Raw genomic sequence first — 19,162 nt, forward strand, 5'->3', positions numbered from 1 at the left:
AGTGTCAAAAGCCTTCCTGAAGTCCAGGAAAACTATATCCACTGCCACCCCTGCATCCAATGATTTAGTGACCTGGTCGTAAAAGGCCACCAGGTTGGTCTGACAGGACCTGCCGCTGATGAACCCGTGCTGGTTGCCCCTGAGCATGCCGTTCCCTGCTGGCTTGTTGTCTCCCCTGTGATTTAATCATGATTTTTGTGGAACTTGGGCTTCTCCATGAAGTCCCAGCTCTTGGAAGAAAGTGATTAGGAGAAAATCCCAGCTGTCATTAAAAGTATAAAGTAAGATTCTCGCCTTCATGGTAGCAAAAAAAAAAGAAAAAAATGCCTGAAAATGTGACCCTAGTGTAATGTGAAGGATCAGCAGGCAGAAGATGAATAAAACTACCCCCCATTATTTTTAAGAGCTCATGATTTTAAATCTGATCTCCTAATTCTTTGAAGGAAGACTCATGATTTTTTTTTTTTTAATGCTTGTGGTTGACGGCACTACACAGCCATTGCTTATAAATCCCATTTCCCCTAGACCTCTTCAGTAAAGCAGAGTTTCCTGGAGTGTATAGGTACAAGAACAGAGCAGAGGCTTGTGCACAGGAGGAAGAAACACTAATGGTGATGTTAATCTGTGATGCCATCCCTCTCCTGATTGGAGTGGGCAGCCCTTGTATTTCACCAGCAGTCCTCCGCTCCCTGGCCACAGCCCTTTTTACCTCCCAGTTTGGTGACTGCAAGATTGCCTTCAAACCAATTGCTGAGCAAAGCAGTTAGCCTAGCAGGGAGAGGAGGAAGCTTTACATATTGCTCCAAGGCTTCTCAAAGCTCTACAAGTAAGCAGGGATAAATTGCCAAAGGCAGGTACAGTAATGTAAAAGTGATGTTGTAGCCATGATAATACAGAAATTATGCAAGAGGTAAGGATTTCTTAGGGTGATATTTCTTATTGGAACAACTATGTAGGTGGGATAAAGTCAGACAAGCTTTTGAATACAAGACAATTCTTCCTCAGGTCTCTAATCACATAGTGAAAAAAAATAAAAATTGACCATAGCTGTCTTTGGCAATCCCCAAGGTGGAAGGCATGGAGACAAACCAGTGCAGCAGTGGTAAATTCTTCAGTCCAGCCACTTACATAATGCTACTGGGCCACTCCCACTGAGTGGGATGAACTGATCAAATGGGAAGTGTAGCAGGACACTAGGGTGCCTGCTACTGAGTAGTAAAATGGGCTCAGCTGCCACTCACCAGGGCAGCACAGGTGGTGGTTGCTTAAGCAACCAGGTGGGTCAGCTGACCAGAAGGGGGCAGGGTCTGGCCTTTATAACCAGAGAAGGCTGAGGCTAGAGGTTCAGTTCCCTCTGGCAGCCTAAGGAGCAAGAGTGAGCAGGGCAGTGTTGGTGTGTGGATACAGGGTGGTGAGGACCCTGGCAGGGATGAGAGAAGGTTAGCCAGGTTGGCTGAGAATTTACGTAATAGCCAGGGGCTTTGCGTTCTGTTTTGGTTGGTGGTTGTGATTAGACTGGAGGACCAGGCGAGGCTGTAGGGGTGGAGGAGGCCTCAACAGGAGCCCCCCAATAAGGTGGGGGTGCTCTGAGCACCTGAGAGGGTGCTGTGTAGGGGTGTCCCAGCCCCAGCCCCAGTGGGGGGACAAGATCCGGACAGGCCCGAGAAGGCAGGTCTGGGGGCCAGGTAAGGCTGAGGCCGCCTGAGCCCCAATGGGGGCCAGGTAAGGCTGAGGCTGCCTGAGCCCCAAGTGGGAGAAGTCCGAGTCCAGCATAGGACCTTAGAAGGGGTCTGGGGCCAAGTAAGGCCAAGGCTGCCTGCTCCCCGATTACGAGGAGCATGAGAAACGCGAGACTAGGCCCGAGTGAGGGCTAGGCACGGGAAGCGCAAGCAAGGCCTGAGTTGGGCGTAGAACCCTGCAAGGGGTCTGGGGCTAGGTAAGGCTGAGGCTGCCTGAGCCCCGAGCGTGTGAAACACAAGGAGCATGGGAAGCACAAGTAGTGGCCTGAGTCGGGCGAGGGGCGCGGGCCTGAGTGCGGGTGACCGCAAGACGTATGAGGGGTAGGCCCCAGTGGGGCGCTACCTGGAAGGGGGAAGTCCCAAAAGGGGTCAAGCCCAGTTAGAGGCCCCGGTGTGGGCAAGCGCGGGCATAGAAGGCCCTGGAGAAGGCGCATGTCGAGAAGGCCAGCACAGGGAATAGAGCAGACTCCTGGTATAGTCAGACTGGCCCCATGCCAAGGAGGGCAGGATGGTAGCCTCCCATTGAGAATAAAAGATCAAAGACATGGCAGGGGAGATGGGGTGCATTCAGGACCCAGACTTGGCATGGTAGGCAAAGGCACTAGGGGAGTCATGGCACCTGAGGGCATCCTGCCACAGGAAGGCGCAGCAGAAAAACGGAAGAATAGAAACTGTTTAGACACGGCTCTGAATCAGTTTGAGAATACACCCCCAAGGGAACTGAAGGTAAAAACAGATGTGGATTTTCTCTCAAGAAAAAGCCTGAGGATCCTGGGATCCTACAAACCCACTGTCCTATCTTAAGTACTGTGACGTATCCAAGAGAACAATTTCCCCTTGGACAACCGAGGCTTATTTGAATTAACTACTGTTCAGGCTGAGAGTGTTAAAGATTGAATTTTGCTTGTTTTTGGTGCAAATCAATGCCTGGGACAATCAAAGTAAGGATAAACCCAAAGTGTTTTTTACCCTGAGAATGTGAGAAGAGGTGGGTTTGTAGTAAACTGGGTATGTCAAAGAAAGTTATAAAGCAAAACAGTGCTGGGGTAAGAGATGGGAGATGTGAATGCAGAGATATGTCTGCGGCAGGAAGTGCTGCTGTGAAAGGTCAGAAAGAACAGAACAGGATTAATCACCCTCTAGAAATATTACTTTACCATAACTAAAGATAAAATGGGCCTCTACTTCCCCTCTTGCTGGTATACAGAGATCTGTATACAGACTTGTTACATAGTCTGTTTCTATTGCTTGAATCTGTTGTTGTTTTTTGTTTTGTTTTGTTTTTTTTCTCTCTCTCTCTCTCTCTCTCTCTCCTCTTTGTTCTTAATAAATCTTGGTTTCCCTTAGATGATCTGCACTTTAGACTACTTTGAGGTGAAGTCACAATGTATGCCCTTGAAGGGAGGCAGTTCTTGACACAGGAAGAAAATCATACTTGTAGCAAGGTATTTTCTTGAGGTAGCCCCAGGTACTTACTTCTGTTGAGGAAGGTGGAACACAAAAAGCCAGCGGCCCTTAAAATGTGACAGGAATAAAGGGCTTAAGAGTAGAGGGATCAAAGTATATAAGAAGGCATTCTGAGTGTGTATGACAAAAGTCATAATTACCTTCCATTGTACAGGAGGGGACATTGACAAATGTGATAGTGCCGGAGAGGTATCGGTGGTTCAGCTTCCACAAGCATCTGATAAAGGCATTCTTCTCATCACAGCTGCCAGCTGTCCACTTGTAAACCTTATCAAACTGCAGCTCAAAATCCAGAGTTACCTAAACACCAATAACAAGAGCTACATTTTATTAGTGCTGTGACCAGAAAGCAGTTACCACACAATGTACACTTAACATACAGGAAAGTAATATATTTTAATAAATGCAGTGGGTGTTTTAAAACAGGAAACACCTTCTGTGTCCAACACAGCAGGACCCCATATCCTACAGATCACTAGGCTAAGGGATAACGGGACAAACCATTTTTCCAAGTTGCACCTCTGAGATTAGCATTTTTAATATCACCAGGAGGTCATGTTGCAAATCAGCATTCTGGCAGGGGGTTAATCTGAAATCTCAACTGAGTTCACTGATACAGAACATAACTTGATCTTAACAATTCAGTAGCAATTAAGCACTGGCCCAGTCATACCACCTTGGGTGGTGATATTGTTAGATCTCCGACTAAACTGCACTGGGCCGAGAAAGCAAATGGAAGGGAGACATCTAAGGAAAACCCAGCTGCTACCAGCATTGTTGGTGACTCAAACACCTGGTGGGGGTGTTGTGCTCACAATTAAAATGTGACAGCTTGTGATCACGATGAACCAGATTTTCATTCTCTCCTCTCCCACTTCTCACCTGCTTGTTGCCTCTTATTAGTTATGCAATATCTAATGTGAGATTGACTTCAAGGGAGTTGCTCAATTGGTCAGAAAGTAGTTGGGCATAAGTCGTCTTGTTAAGCTTTCATGTTCTAAATCAACCATGGTTGGCAGTTGCTGATGATGTTTTCCCCTGAGTTTCTCCCTTGCTGGGAGAGACTCTCTTTTTTGGATTTAACCTGGCATCAAAAGACACAGCATAAGATATGACATGGAAATCCATGTCGCTTGGTGCACTGGCATGGGTAACATACGGAGAGAGGCTGTGTGTGCAGAAAGGGGAGTGTTTTAAAGTGGCAGTTTGGAAACCTCTTCACTGAGGTTGCTTCATAGGGACTGGCCCTGTTGGTTGCCTACAGGGTTAGGAAGGACTTTTTCCCCTGATACATAGTGTTCCACATTCTCAGTTTTTATTTAAAAAAAAAAATCCGGAAATTTCTCAGGGTTTATCTTCAAAATATAAAAACCAGTATGAAATCAGGATAAAAGGAAGAAAAGGGGAAAAAGTCAGTTAAATTGGAGAAAAATCAGCAGCAAGGGACGGAGTAAGGCTGGGACTAGGGAAGGGAAAGGGGTGTGGTGCATCCTGTCAGCTTCTTCTGGGGCTGCAGCAGGGAGCAAAGTTGGGGGAGCTGTCAGTGGGTACGGGGTGTGGGGCGGGGAGGTGCAGCTTTTGTTGCTATGCACCCCCCAGCAGGGCTGTGGGCTTGCAGGCCTGTGCAGGGCTCTTCCCCAGGGGCACGTGCCCCTGGATCAGCAGCAGGAAGCACACTACACCATGCCTTGCCTTTCTTCCCTAGCTGTGTTTGTGCCCCTCCCCGCTGCAGCAGCCTGCTGCCGGTCTGCCCTGATGTTTGGGGGGAATGGGGAGTGGTGCACAGCCAGATATGGCGGGGGGGGGACCTGACCCTGGCAACAACACCTCCTGCCCCACCTGGAGTCAGAGCCCAGAGCCCTGCACCCCCAGGCAGCGGCTCCAGCCCCACGGGCCTGTGCAGAGCAGCTTGGTGCAGTGCCCACCACAGAGAATGGGCCTAGGCTCTCCCGCCTGCCCCCCACCCCAGTGGGGCTCGCAGCTCCCAGCACTCGGGGCAGGGCCAAAGCCGATGTTGCTGGGGTACAGCTCGGACCCACCTGCACCGGGAGGAATTCCTGTGGCCTGTCCCACCCCATGTGGCGTCAGAGCCGGGAGTCCCGCACCCCAAGCAGCAGCTCCAGCCACCCTCTCCTGGCCCTCACATGGCCAGCTGCACCCCTCCGGCCCCCTGCTCCACATGTGGCCACTGTCACATCTCCCCCACCACCATCCAGCTGGAAACCTGTGCCTCAGGTAACTAGCACAGTGGCACTATTAGCTTACCAGCACCACCCATTTTTCAGTACAAATCCCTGTTAACTGGCACAAGTGGGGAATGTCAGTTAACAGGGATCTGAACTGAAAAATAGGTGAAAATCAGTAAAAACTGACTTTAAAAAATCAGGGAACTTATTCATGAAAACTGGTAAAAACTGAGAATGCAGAACACTACTGATACACAATTGGCCAAATGATTTCTAGGTTGTTTTTCTCTGAATCATCAGCGACTGAGGTCTTGTCTCCAGCTGGGGCCAATCACAGTGGCCTGATGCTCTAAGGACCTTGCTTTGCTGATGCATGGCTGATGTGCCTTGTTTTCACTCAAAATCAAACTGATTACTTGATTTTGGGCCAGGAAAGAATTTTCCCCCAGGTATCAGATTATCACATTAGCAGGGGGCTTTTACAACACAGAATAGGAATAATTAGCTACAGCCTGCTGGGAACCACTTACTTAATAAATTCCCTGTCATGGCAGGACCCTTGTACCTTGTTGCCACCTGGTTGTTGCCAACTGACTTGCCAATTTGGCTACAGGGGACAGCGCTGGCTGCCTCTGGGGAAGGCATGATGGAATAAGGGGAGAGAGCAATAGCAAAAGAAGATCTGCAGAAAGAGGGGTCCTAAGTTAGGAATATTCCACTAAGACTAGCTCCTTCCTTCAACAGCTTATTAGTTCAGCAGCACTGCATGATCCCATCTTCTAGAGAGTTCGCAGGCTGCACTTATTATTATTGATACTACTACTAATAATAATAGGCTCAGACTTTATGATGATTTATTCAGTCCTGTGACAATTTGCACCGTGCTTTCTAAACACCTTAAAGTGATATATCACACCCCCGCACTGCTTTACAGGCTGGATAGCAGCGTCTGGAACAGCTTTTAACACCACTGTCTGAGGGGGGATTTATAACTGGCATGGTTTATAGCATGCCTTATACCTTATAAGGAGTGATTAAAGCAGGAGGCTATTCAGTAATTGCCTCAAATATTAATACAGTTTTTGTCAAGACAGGCATAACTTAAAAGCACTGCCAAATGTGCAATATCAGGGCTTTGGCAGCACCAGGGGAAGGCAGGTTCCTTGTGGAACACGAGGCCAGCATACATGAGCAGGCCCCAAGTCACTGGCATTCACCGCATAGAGCACAAGTTGTGCACAGGCTTCATAATCATGTCTGGTTTTTAGCATTCATTTGCCAGTCAGGGTCTCATCTTTCACACTGCCACACAGGGAGGCTTTCCCAGAGATGTGCTAATTAAAAATACCTCCTTGTTAATAGCAGTTTTACATGAGCCATTTGTTTTCAGGGGTCTCCACTGATTCAGGGGCAGGCAGAGGGTGGGGGGACTGTATGGGTACATTCTGAGGAGGGAAGGGTTGGTTTTCTGCACTATTTTTGTGGGCTGATTTACAAAATGGGATTGTGGAACCGTCACTGGGGACATGCATATTGTAACTCTTTTTGAGAGGAGGATGGACTCCCATCCCAGGGGCCTGCAGTTCTACGGTCTCGTCCCTGGGGGCAGGAAGAGGATGGATTTGTGCTAGTTTCATCTTGGAGGGTGGTCTATTTTGCTGACCAGATAGCAAGACCACAGCTGTTTATAGTTAAGGGTATAATGCATAGCATGCACAGGCAGGTTGGCTACTCATCCTTTACGCAGGCCTGCCCTGCCTCTTGCCAATCAGACTTACAGGAAAATTAAAAAGTTCTGAATGGATTCTGGGAGCTGTACCATGATAATGCAGATATCTCCATATGTTGGCCTGATGGATACTGCATCCATTAGGATGCACGTTCATTTTTAACAAGGAAACATCATGATAGAGAGACATCACAATAGGCTGATTCAGCTTCCCAGTGAGATTATGATGTCCTGCATAATAAATGCAAATTATAGGGCAGTGTCAGCACTCCAGGAGGTGATATTTCTGGTGCTCGGCTAACTGTTTTCCCTCTTCTGTGAATGGCTGCTGCTGTTGAAGCTACACGGTTTACATTTCCTGTTTTAATCATTCAACATTATTTTCCTCAAATGTCTATGCTGACACGTGAAGGTAACTGCTAAGTCTTTGTTTTCTATGAACCCTCTGTTTAAATCTCCAAGCAAAGTGCCAACAGAGGCAACCATTTTGGCTAGGGGCAGACATTACACATAACCCAGTCTAAGTGATCAGAAACTGGTTTAAACCTGTAAAAGAACAGATGTTCAGTGACATACACCAGTTTGAAAATGGCTGAAACTGATTTGAGATAAACCTGGTTGAATGCAGTATCAGACTTAACTGATTTGGGTCAAGCCAGTTTATGCAGTGTTTGTCCCAGACCCCTTGCTGGTTTAAGTTAAATCAGAGTTATCAGCATCCCAGCATACTCTCTGGGCTGGCTGGGGCTCTTTGCTACACTGAAGGGCTGGCCCCTCCCTTCTGCTCCCTGGCTGGAGCTTGGCACAGACTTGCAGGCACAGCAGGGTCAGCTGGTTTTCCTGTGCCCCCCTCTCCCCTCCTTCTCACTACTCGCTGCTTAAACAGAGATCCCTTTCTCCTCTCTGCCACAGCAGGAACTGTAGCCAGCATGTGGTATGCTAACTAATGCCAAGAGGTGTCTGTGTGCATCTCTCTCTCCAATTTTACTGGGAGAGGAAGACAGAACAGTGACCACTTAGGGCTTTTAGAGCTAAACAACAGGTCATTTGGTAAGCTGTTTAAGAAGTTTGAAGTAATGTGGAGAGAGGCTATTGTTTGGCTAATTAGGGGATGAAGACGGTTATCAGCCCCCCAGCTGGCTTGCTCACCTGTCAGTTTGCTGCAGACAGTATGACAAAGCAGGGAGGGACACTGAAAAGCTCGGTATCATCAACAGATGCCTGCACTGCACACTCCCCCTTGCCTCAGAGTGCTAGGCCGGAGTTGGGGACTGGCAACACTCCCGCCCCTTGAGCAGCCAGCTGGGAAAAGCCTGGGACCATGCAGGCAGACTTTCCTAATGAGAGAGTCCTGCCAGGGCCTGTCTGCAGAAGGGAAGGGAGGGCTGCTCTAGCACTCCTGGCTTCTAGCCTGAGCCACTGCAGGCATGTGCTTGAATTTCATCAGTCCAGAGAGAATGTCTGTCCAGTTTCAAACCAGTTCAGCCTAGTCAGGTTAGACTAACCTGCAAAGATTGAATCAATTCAGGCTCAGGCTTTTTGAATGTCTGTCCCTAGCCTTTGTGTCCAGTTGGCTGCAGGCTGTCTCAAAGGACACACTCCACACTGGGAACTTTTTCATGGAGCTTCTGTGTTTTGTTATCTGCACTGCTAAAGCAATGTTAGAAGGAACTGTCCATGCAGAGGATGACTGGAATATCATGCAGGAAAAACCAAATGACCTTGAGGACTGGAATATCAGAAACAGGATGGAATTCCATAGTACTAAGTGCAAGATCATGCACTTGGGAACTAATAGCAAGTATTTTGATTATAAAATGGGAGATTGTCAGCTGGAAGTGACTGAGAAGTGAGCATGTTAGTCAGCCACAAGATGACTATGATCCACCAATGCGATATAGCAGTGAAAACAGTAAATACCATCCTAGAATGTGGCAAACAAGGTAGAAACATGGAAGTATGAATGCCTTGTATAGGGCTTCAGTGTGATCTTACCTGGAACACTGTGAACAGTTCTATGCAAACATCTTCAGCCTGAGCTACTTGGGTGATCAGGAGAAGTAGAACTTATCTTACAAAGGGAGAGCAAAAGAGTAGGGCTTGTGTAGCCTGGGAAACTAAAGGATGAAAGGATATGAGTGCTGTCTATAAATCAGAAGATTTCTAGTCATTAGGGCCATCAGGTTCTGAAAACAGCCTCCCAATAGGAGTAGTGGGAGTAAAAACCCTAGCAGCTTTTAAGATAGACCCCGATCAGTTTATGAAAGGGATTATATGACATGGCTGTCTGTTATACCAGGGAGCCAGACCCAAGAGGTCCCTTTCAGTCCTATGTTCTTAAGACCTGATCTGGCTTGGGCATGCTCTCATTGGCTTCAGTCAGAGCTGAATCAGACCTGTCTTCTAAAATAAAGATCAGGCGCTCTCTTCTTAGGGCATAACAAAAATGAAATACCAGTTGAGTTTCCACTCCTGTATCGTGAACCCATGAAAATTTGCAACCACTATTTTCTAAACAGGTCCTAAAAAGCAGGCTTGCTTTCTCATGCTTTCTGTAGCCTATACACAGGTATATTCTGCTTGTCCTAGAGACAGAGTGGAAAATTATTCTGTTGCTCTCCTTTAATTTATTTCAATGTTTGTACAAACCCAGGCTTATTGCCAAGGCCTCTGGCATATTCACATTAATAAAAAACTAATTATAAGAAATTTAACAACATGCTGCCAACAACTGGCAGCATAAAGGAAATGCTGCTTCCCAAGCTCTCATTCCCAACTGCAATAATGTCATTGCACAAGCACAAACTCACCACATCAACTCTCCAGTAACCTTGTTTTTGAAAATAACTTTGTACTTAATCCTTAACTATCTATGCAAATGGCTGTAAATAACCTATTTCAACATGGGCAAGCAGATGGACCCTACAGTGTGTTCTGCAAATGCTGGTGATCTAACAAGGAACCACTTTGCACAGCTGAGAAAAAAGTCCACCATTCCAAGGTCTGTATGAGGATTCCAATAAAGAGCATTAAGAATATAGGAGGATACAAGCCACAGAAGCCAAGTGAACTCTCGTGTACTCAATTGCAGTATTTTCTTTTTTGATTTACTGGGTTGCTGTGACAAGCTGTATGACAAAGAACAGTCCTTCATTGATTTCTCAGCCTGCTCTGAGATCCAACAAGCCTGCCATTACTACACACACCCCATTTCCTCTTTGTGATGGTGCATTCCCACCCCCAAACCTTCCTATAACACACATACAACCCCGTCTCCATCCAAAAGAGATGTCTGAGATAAGTCATCCAAAGCATTCTGGTAGAACTGGTGACCCATTAAGACAGATCAATATTAATTTTCTAAAATTTTTAGGGGCCCTGCAGGCTGGATAGAATGGCCTCATGGGCGGGATCTGGCCTGCAGGCCATATTTTGCCCACCCCTGCATAAAGGGCACATCTCTCTGACCAACTAAATCAGAAAGTAGAGATGCCTTTTTTTTTTTTAAACTTTTGATGGCTGCTCTCACCAGATTATACTGAAATCAAAAGCTGTTCTATCTTTTTCGGTCCTGGATTTAAAATGTTGATTCATTCCCTGTCCTGCCTTCCTTCACCTACTGCTTCCATTTTGCTCAAAACTAAGACCAGGGCTGTATCTCTCTGGCCTCACACTCAGCCCATTCATTTCTCTTTCCATTTACTCACACACTGTGTCATGCCCTATACCATAATAAGAAGCAAGAGTTAACAATACCTGATTGACTGTCTTTCCATCTACCAGCTTCAGATGCTTTAAGAGCCACCTGTTGGTTATCTTGTACTGTTCACCCCGATCTGCCTTCACCTTCACAAGGAACAGCTGTATTGGCCTATAATTAGCAACTAAGGACAGGGATACAAAACACCAGTGTTACTGTTTGGCTTATACATGCATTCCAGGTGTGGGGAGATAGACTTTTACTTTACATATAACTGATGTGTGATGGAACAAGATGTTATAAACATTGCACTGACGTACAGAACTGGTCTCTTGCAGCCTTATCCAAAGTCTCTTTCAATCTCTGGAACGAGTCCCACTGACCTCTGTGTTTCCAAACAGATCCTTGTTCTCTTGCCTAAGGTAGATGCCACTGCAACAGTAAGACTAAACCCAATGGGATTTACCATAGGTAAATGCCATATTAAAGGAGTTTGTATAGCTGGTATCTGGATATTCAGAATTAAGAAATGGATGGAGTTGTACCTTCTTATTCCCATTTTCACATATGCACCACCTCAAGACAAGCCTCAAACTTGGATTCTCTTTGCATTAGGCAAGAATGGACGCATCTGCATGAGATGTTGACTATGTAGGTGTTACTACATATGCAAGTACTAAATGATGGCACAGTAACTGGAGCTACTGCACAGTAGCATTGCCAAATGGCTTTTTGGTGACACTGACTGCGCAGTAGTAGAATGAGCTACTGTGCAGTCACATTGTGTCACACTCCATGCCAAGTGATGCTTCTCTACAGTAGTAACGAGATACTGCACAGTAGTAATGAGCTACTGTGCAGTCAGCATCTCATGTAGATGTGGCCAGTATTAACTAAAAGAAGTTATCTTGTAAAAGGGACCCTTCTCAATAAGTTAGCCAAAAGGAGCTACACCTCTTTTCAGACATGGCTGATCTGGGACAAACGCTTTTCAGACATTTCAGATCTGGGACAAACACTTCTTTTCACATGTGGCTTAAATGGTAAGGTGATGGGACACTAGGGAATGCATAGATCATATGAGCTATAATATTTTCAAAAGTGCTTAAGTAGAAAATCAGAAAGTTTTAGGAAAAATTCCTTTGTACTTTTGCAATTCTTTCCTAGAACAATAGAGAAACAGCACTTAAGAGTTCTACAGCATCTTATGTGATGTTACACGGTGTTTGTCCCAGATCTTTAACAACATATAAAACAAGACAGTCATGGGAATAACAACAAGAATAATAATCTAGGGTCCTGCAGTATAATCTCCATCAGTTCACAGTGAGAGAAGAAAGTTGCTCACCAACTACACAAAGAACAGAGCCCTTCCTTTTCTTTCCAGTTTTCCAGATGTGGACAATTTCCAAGAGTCTCTCATTCAGGGGGGCAAATACATCCTTCTCCAACAAGATCCAAGGGGAAGTCATGGTGAACTGTGAAAGAGTCAACAAGCAACAGTTATGTACACTGAAGCTCATCAGTCATCAGAACCTGTATGAGAACCCTTGTGTCTCCATCCTTTGGGAAGAGGAATTACTGAGATGTGTGTGTGGTACAGTGATACAGACACTTGGATTCCAATGGTCTGAGACTGCATCACTATGCACTTTGTGTACAGAAGGCAGAAATGGTTTTTTTATACGGTATGGCCATACAAACAATTTACTTTGCGGTACACAGGGTGTGCCTTAATTGAGCACTGGTTGTCCTGTGGCAGTTACCTGTATTTATGCTCTTACCTTAGGGTAAGTGGAAAATAACGTGTAGCAGTTTAGCCATCTATGATTGGAGTACGTAGCTGTGATTGAGCTGCCATTGAGACCATGCAGATGGGCAATTAAGGTACATCTACATCACTTCCCTAGCTTTCCAAGGGGCGTTGCTCTTGAACACGCATGGTGCTTCAACTTTCAAGCCCCAGAATTAGAAATGAGGCAGTTAATGCAGTCTAGGGCTACCTGCCACCACGGCTCTCATGATCTCTGGATCTGGTATGCATCACAGACATGGCTAGGGGGCACCCAAAGGACAGCCTTAGCATCCCATTTTTGTGTATGTTGTATGACACAGTACATGCTCATAAGCTTCCTTCCCTCGGACTCCCATGTGCAACTGCTCAGGACATGAAATAGAAACACAATTACTGCAAAACAGCTGACACTCAGTAAGCTCAATGCTCCCTTTTACCCAGATATAAATTGTTGGTATGGCGCACCCAAAGATTCCCAGATTTCACGGGTAAGGGGACCATTCTGATCTTCTAGCTTGAAACCCTGCATAACAGGTCAGAATGTTTTTGGGTTTTTTTCCGCTCCCTAATAGTTCCTGCTTCAAACCCATAATTCGTGGTTGAACTAGACCAGTGATTCTCAGCTAGCGTGCTGTGGCACCCTGGGATGTCTTGAGATCCTTTTAAGGATGCTGCACAATCTTAGGACTGTTTAGTGTATAAGCACCTACACAGTATTCACAAGATAAACCCAGAGATTTCAAATAGGAATCCATAGTGTCAAAAGCATTCTTACATGGTGTAGTCTTTCCAAGCTCTTTTCAACAGAAAAATTGCTCCACTATCTTTCCATAGTCAAAAAATGAGTGAAAGCTAAGAGCTGGCACTTCAGAAGGGGTGCCTTGAATTTAAAAAAGGTTGAGGACCACTGAGCTGGACCATCATGTTTCAAGAACATCCTGGTTTGGACGGTATGGGTTTGCACTTATTTTAACCCCTGTGACACCACATAGTGCAAAAATTAGAGGTTTGTGCCTAGATTTTGATAATATATTTTAAATATCTTCCAGTTTTTGATGCATCTCATATATCTGCCATGGCCTGTCCCCCCATCCCTCCCGCCACTGATACTTTTTGCCTTGGTTCCCAGCATCCACATGCATATAAAACCAGCAGTGGAAGTAGCTTTGAGATGAGGGTTGTGGGGAGAGGAAGGGGTGACTGGTCCACTGCGGGGAGGGGATGGATGGGTGAGGGCCTGGGGGCCAAAAATAGTGCAGTGCCAGGGGGCAGGTAGGAAAAGATCAACTTTTTGTAGAGAAGTGCCATTCACTGGTCTAACTTACAGTGATTGAGTCTGAGCGCACATCAGTCCAGGTCTCTTAGACGAGGTTCCATCATTCTGAGGCCAGACTGTGTGCGCAGAACTTCTGTCCAGGTACAAGTATAGGTTGGTTTCTGATTACTAAGACTGGGTCTAGTGTAAGGTCTGCATCGGCGCAAACTAAGTTAGATCAGGTGGCCATTTTTAATGAGATCTAACCTCCCCCTCCCCCTGCAAATGTCTGCACTTAGCCCCTTTCAAGCCTCCCCAGGTTGCTCTACCTCAGTGGCCTCAGAGGCTTCTCAGTCCTGGATGAGCTCTAGCGCAGGCTGGGAAGGGGGAAAGGAGCTGACACTGCCCATGTTGAGCCAGGACTATGTACATTGGCTCAGCCAAGGTCTGGGAAAGAGCTGCGTGGCAACACTCGTGTCACTTCCAAAGCCCCCAGATGGGCAGCACACTCCTGTGGCTTCCCCAGACCTTTCCTTACTTCACTCTGGCACTGTTCACTTGCCCCAAACCACCTCTGCCCCCAGGTTTCTCACTCCGCCCACAACCCCGGTCCTCCTCCTCCTCATGGCACCTCTGTCTCCCTTCTCGGGCCCTCATGCAGGGGTGAGTACCTTACTCAGCAGTTGCAGGCCTCCCACCTCCGCTGGGGCTGCTGCCACACTTCCCAGTCAGCTCCTTGACCCGCTGTCCCTCGGCTCCACCCCCAGGTCTGGAGAGGCTCTGCCATTGGTCGGCAGGGTCAGAGCGCACTGAGGGGCTGGCAGGGGAAGGGGGAGAGAGCAGCCACCTGGCACGCCAGTTGCCCCCACCCTTCCCCCCTCTCCTGGGTCCCGCACTCAGTATCTGATCCTGGAGGATCTGAGTCTCAGAGAGCAAGCAGGCCTCTTCCCAGGGTAGTGCAACTGGGTTCTCCAACCTCCATCTCTGTTCTCTAATGGCCTGCATTGGATGAAGAGCTCCGAATGGTTCTTCCCTGGGTAAAAACCTTCAACAATAAACACCCAGTGCCGAGAATGGAAAGAGCCAGCCCTGCATGCAGCACTGAAACTGTGACAACCAGTTGCTACTGACAGCACGTGGGCTGAAAAATCCTGAGCGATGGCTGTGGGAGGGAGGGGAGTTTGACACACATGTAATTTTGAGCAGTCAGCAAATAAACACCTTAATCAGGCAGTTTCCAAACTGTTAGGGAAAATTCTGCCTGCAGACTATTTTAAGCAATCCCACATGCGAGAAAATCACCTCCTCCAACCAGAAATTATTATTCAAAACTCAAAGTGCTGGAATCATGGCAAGTATTAAGAAAACAAGGACTTGTGCACTATAGAAAGTTAACTTTACAGAGGTGAGATTAGGAATTGGTGCATATGATTGACCCTTTCATGTGGTTATGAAAGTTGGACACTTCCAAAAATACTGAGCCACAAAGCAGCATCTACCTTTTCAGGCTCTAGGATATGGAAAATCAGCCAGATATCCAATATGTTGCACTTTGCAAGACCCCAGCTTCTTGAAATACCAAGTAAAAGAATTATTTTTTTTCTGTGCACCTATTGCCCAGTTAGTACTCAGCAACTCAATTCCAATATTTTTATATCAGAAGGAAAACCAGGAAGTGTGTGTGTAGGGGTGCTAGAGGGGAGGGGGGGTTGCATAGTCAGCCTTGTTGGAGATGGAGTGTTATCCAACTCGCCATGAGCATAGAAGATGGTAAGTACTGACTGACAATCCATGAATAGGAAACATCATGTGAAGAAAAAACATGAGAAATGGAATTTACTGTGCCCTAATACCAGCACATGTATAGATGGTGATGCTTTACTGTGGAGCTAATTAGTCAACTGCAATACAACACATATGTAGATGTACTCACTGACTCCCCCTCTAACAGCTGATGGAAAATCAAAATTTCTGTCCCATGAAACTGGTGCATCATAGGAGACGGATTCTGGCTAGATAGTCTAGCCCATTGTTGAAAATGGGGACATGAGTCTATGGCAGCACTCTAGCAACTTGAGTAGACACAGATTAACATCAAACTGAGCAGACACAAAACAGTTTAATGGTGTTTGACAAATGGAAAGTCTTTGGTCTGAGTAAATGCAGTGCAATAGGAAACAGTTCATTTTGACTTTTCCAATGGAAAACTAAAACTTTCAGCAACATTGACATTTTTCTGCAGCAAATTTCAATTTGGATCATCTAAAATCAACTTGGAACAGCATCTCCCTTCAAAAAATGTATTTTGATGGAAAATCACCTGTACCCTCTAACCTCAGGATCATGGTTCAGCATGTCTAATATAAATTGTCTTCAACCATAAAGAAGAAGGTATATTAATTAATAACTATAATCATTTCATCAACAAGCACTTGTGATATTAGAAAATCTTATATTTCAGGTGGAAAAAGGGCAACAGGGGACACAGGAAAGAAAGATTTGAATGTAAGAGTCACAGAATAAAATAGATCATGTTTAATGCAAATGTTTTTAATAATAAAGATGAGAAAGAAAATATATAAACACTAAAATACTTTAGAGAGATTTAGAGTAGAGTAGATTTTAAAAGTATGATACAGAAAGTTTCTCATAAGACAGTACCTGTTGCTTAATATATATGATAATTATGCATATACATTAAACCCTCTTAGACAGTGATTAATCTTCCAGCTCATTCACTTACTTAACTAGACTGCAATCACACCAACAATTATTCAAAACTTTTTTTTGTGGAGATGGGACAAGGCAAAGAATGATCTTTAAGTGATTCTGCCACATCTTTTTGAGTTCAATGTCCCAATTGAGTTATCTTTGCTTCTCCATTCCTGACAGTGTTTCATATCTCTCCATTTAAGGCCTTGTAATGATGTTCACCTACAAAGGCACACAGGATAGCAGCCTTGAGATCAGACTGTCTACGCCTGCTCTTGCTTTCTGAACTCACTAACACATTTATAACAGGACCTGAGCAACAGCTAAATGGAAATGAGTGAAAACCAAGCTAATAGAAGGATCACCCTCTCCCTGCTGACTTACTCCAGAAAGAATAATATCTTCCTTGAGCATTAATGAAAAGCTGTCTGTACCAGAGCTATTTAATTCCTTGTTTTCTAGAGCGAATGCACAAGAATGAAGAACCTCAGTGAAACCCCATTGGAATTTCCACAAAAATCCAGGTTACCCATCTAGAAAGATTATGGACAGGAAGATAAAACATTAATAAGAGGAAGAACATTCAGAGACTTTACCAGCCAAATCTTGTTGAGGACAACTGTGGGATTCTAGTCACAAGAAGTCTTAGAACAGGAAGCAGTACAGCGGCGAAATAGAAGCGTTGAGAACAAAACAGGAAGTCTGAAGAACCTGACAGTGGAGCTGTGAGCAACAGTCTTGAGGTTAGTGCCGGAAATAGCTGACATCCACAGCTGAGAGCTGCAGAAAACAGGTACAGGTTAATTTAAGTGCAGTATCAAAAGAACCAAAAAGAAACTAGTTGTTGGCAAGAAGCAAAATGGGCCAGGAGGGAGAGAAAAGACTGACTTTTAATTACTTTTTCTTTTTTCTGAAGGGATTTGAGTTTCTGAATGGAAGGGAGCTACAGTGCAACTCCCAATGGGATATTACTTTAGTTCACAGCCCCTAATGATAGCCATCAATTTCTTCTCCTTAAAAAGTGCCTATTGATCTAAGAGTGAGAAACAGTGATGATAAGGCATGATATGCCCTGGGTTAGTACTTAAGCACAAACATAACTTCAAGCACTTGGGGAATCGTATCTTGATTCATGTGAAGCATCAGTGTCAGGATGTTAGGTCTATGTTGTGTCAGGGTTGAGGGAACTCTTATGTAGAGTTTAGATTATGGTTGTATGGGCTGGTTTGGATAGGGATGATTCTGCCTCAGGCTGAGGGTTGGACTAGAATACCTCTGGAGCACCTTTCAGTACTACTTCTCTATGACACTATGAGTTTCAGACCCATGGAAATCAATAAGTTGGTGAATGTTTTGGGGTAGAAATGGGGATCAGAGGTGGGAGCGTCACTCTCATAGTGCGAAAGTCTTTTTTGATGAGGGTGGATTTCCTAAAGATAGTCAGATTTGTCTGATCTTCCCTAGAAGATTGTTCCTGTCCAGGTCCTCTGGAGATAAAGTGTTTTGTCCCCCAGATCCTCTTCATCCCACACATTGTAATGTGTCATGACATAGATGACTGCTGTTAGGTCATAGATCAAAACTCTGCCTTTGCTGTAGCTGGGGCTTGATCCATTGTTTTGAAGATTAGGATGAAGACCTTAAACTGGCAATGGGAACTGCCTGAGAGCTGGTGCAGGAACTTGAACCTGGGCCTGAAGTGCTGAGGGCAGCTTACACCAAAGAAAAGGCTGGCAGCTGTTTGCTGTATCAGTAGTAGCTTATACATCATCTCCACATTTAGCTTCAGAACGAATGAACCACAGCAGTCCAGCCTGGAGGTAACAAATGCATGGATCACTGCAGCCAGGTCCTTGCCAAAAATGAAGGCACAAAGATTCTGAGCAAACTGGGGGTAAAATAAGACATTGTTAGATGCTGACAGGTCATGCAAGCTTAGTAAGAAGTCCAAAGGGACCTCAGGGCTTTGTACCAGACCCCATCCCAACCTGTGATCCTGGCTAGGTTCTTAAAGAAGTGTTGTGTGTTTTTAGTTCCCATTGACTTCAACAGATATGAAAGGTGTGCAGAAACTGTTCAGGACCAGGATATTAGTGCTCAGGATCACTGTGAATCTTGTAGAAGCTCCAAGGCGTGGGGTCAATAAAACTCTACTTGCGAATAGCATAATATGCCACTGTACCGTGGCTGAATCCTGGCAGGTCAGGAGAACACTTTGGTACCTATGAGCATGGAAACTGGATTCCAGTCATGATGAATCTTTTAGGGTAGCTCAGTTCCAAGCCTACAAACACTGCACAGGCTGGCATGTCTTAATATTACATAAATACATCAGTGCCACCCATTTCTCTCTGCACACAGGAGTTTACAGACTAAAACATGGAGATTCCTAGTTAGAAGGTTTTGCTCCTCTGCTCAAGGTTGGACCAATTGCCACATTTGGGATTAGAAAAGAATTTTACTACAAGGTTTGATGGTCTTGGTCTGTGGTGGGTTTTGCCTTCCTCTGTAATGGGAGCATGGGCTTCTTCCATGGAACTCTTGTATGTATTTTAATAACTTTTGCACTAGTAGGACAT

At 45.4% G+C, this 19,162-nt stretch overlaps 1 protein-coding gene across 4 annotated transcripts in view; it reads right to left on the reverse strand.

Annotated features, from left to right (window-relative positions):
* Positions 1-17,301, reverse strand: part of LOC109300687 (exocyst complex component 1-like) — an 89,550-nt gene extending 72,249 nt beyond the window's left edge. For 2 of the 4 annotated variants that reach the window (XM_019521458.1, XM_019521457.1), the window contains exons 1-3: positions 12,170-12,519; positions 10,878-11,005; positions 3,347-3,506 (exon numbers count right to left, since the gene is read on the reverse strand). In XM_019521458.1, coding sequence (XP_019377003.1) covers positions 3,347-3,506; positions 10,878-11,005; positions 12,170-12,344 — 463 coding nt within the window. In that variant the 5' untranslated portion in view covers positions 12,345-12,519. Of the gene's footprint in view, positions 1-3,346; positions 3,507-10,877; positions 11,006-12,169; positions 12,520-14,569; positions 14,625-17,179 lie in introns of those variants that run through there. The other 2 variants (XM_019521459.1, XM_019521460.1) reach the window with 2 other exon arrangements.
* Positions 17,302-19,162: the final 1,861 nt, after the last annotated feature.

This window comes from Gavialis gangeticus, unplaced genomic scaffold (assembly GCF_001723915.1).
Source record: "Gavialis gangeticus isolate Ggan-Ray unplaced genomic scaffold, GavGan_comp1, whole genome shotgun sequence".
Classification (NCBI taxonomy): domain Eukaryota; kingdom Metazoa; phylum Chordata; order Crocodylia; family Gavialidae; genus Gavialis; species Gavialis gangeticus.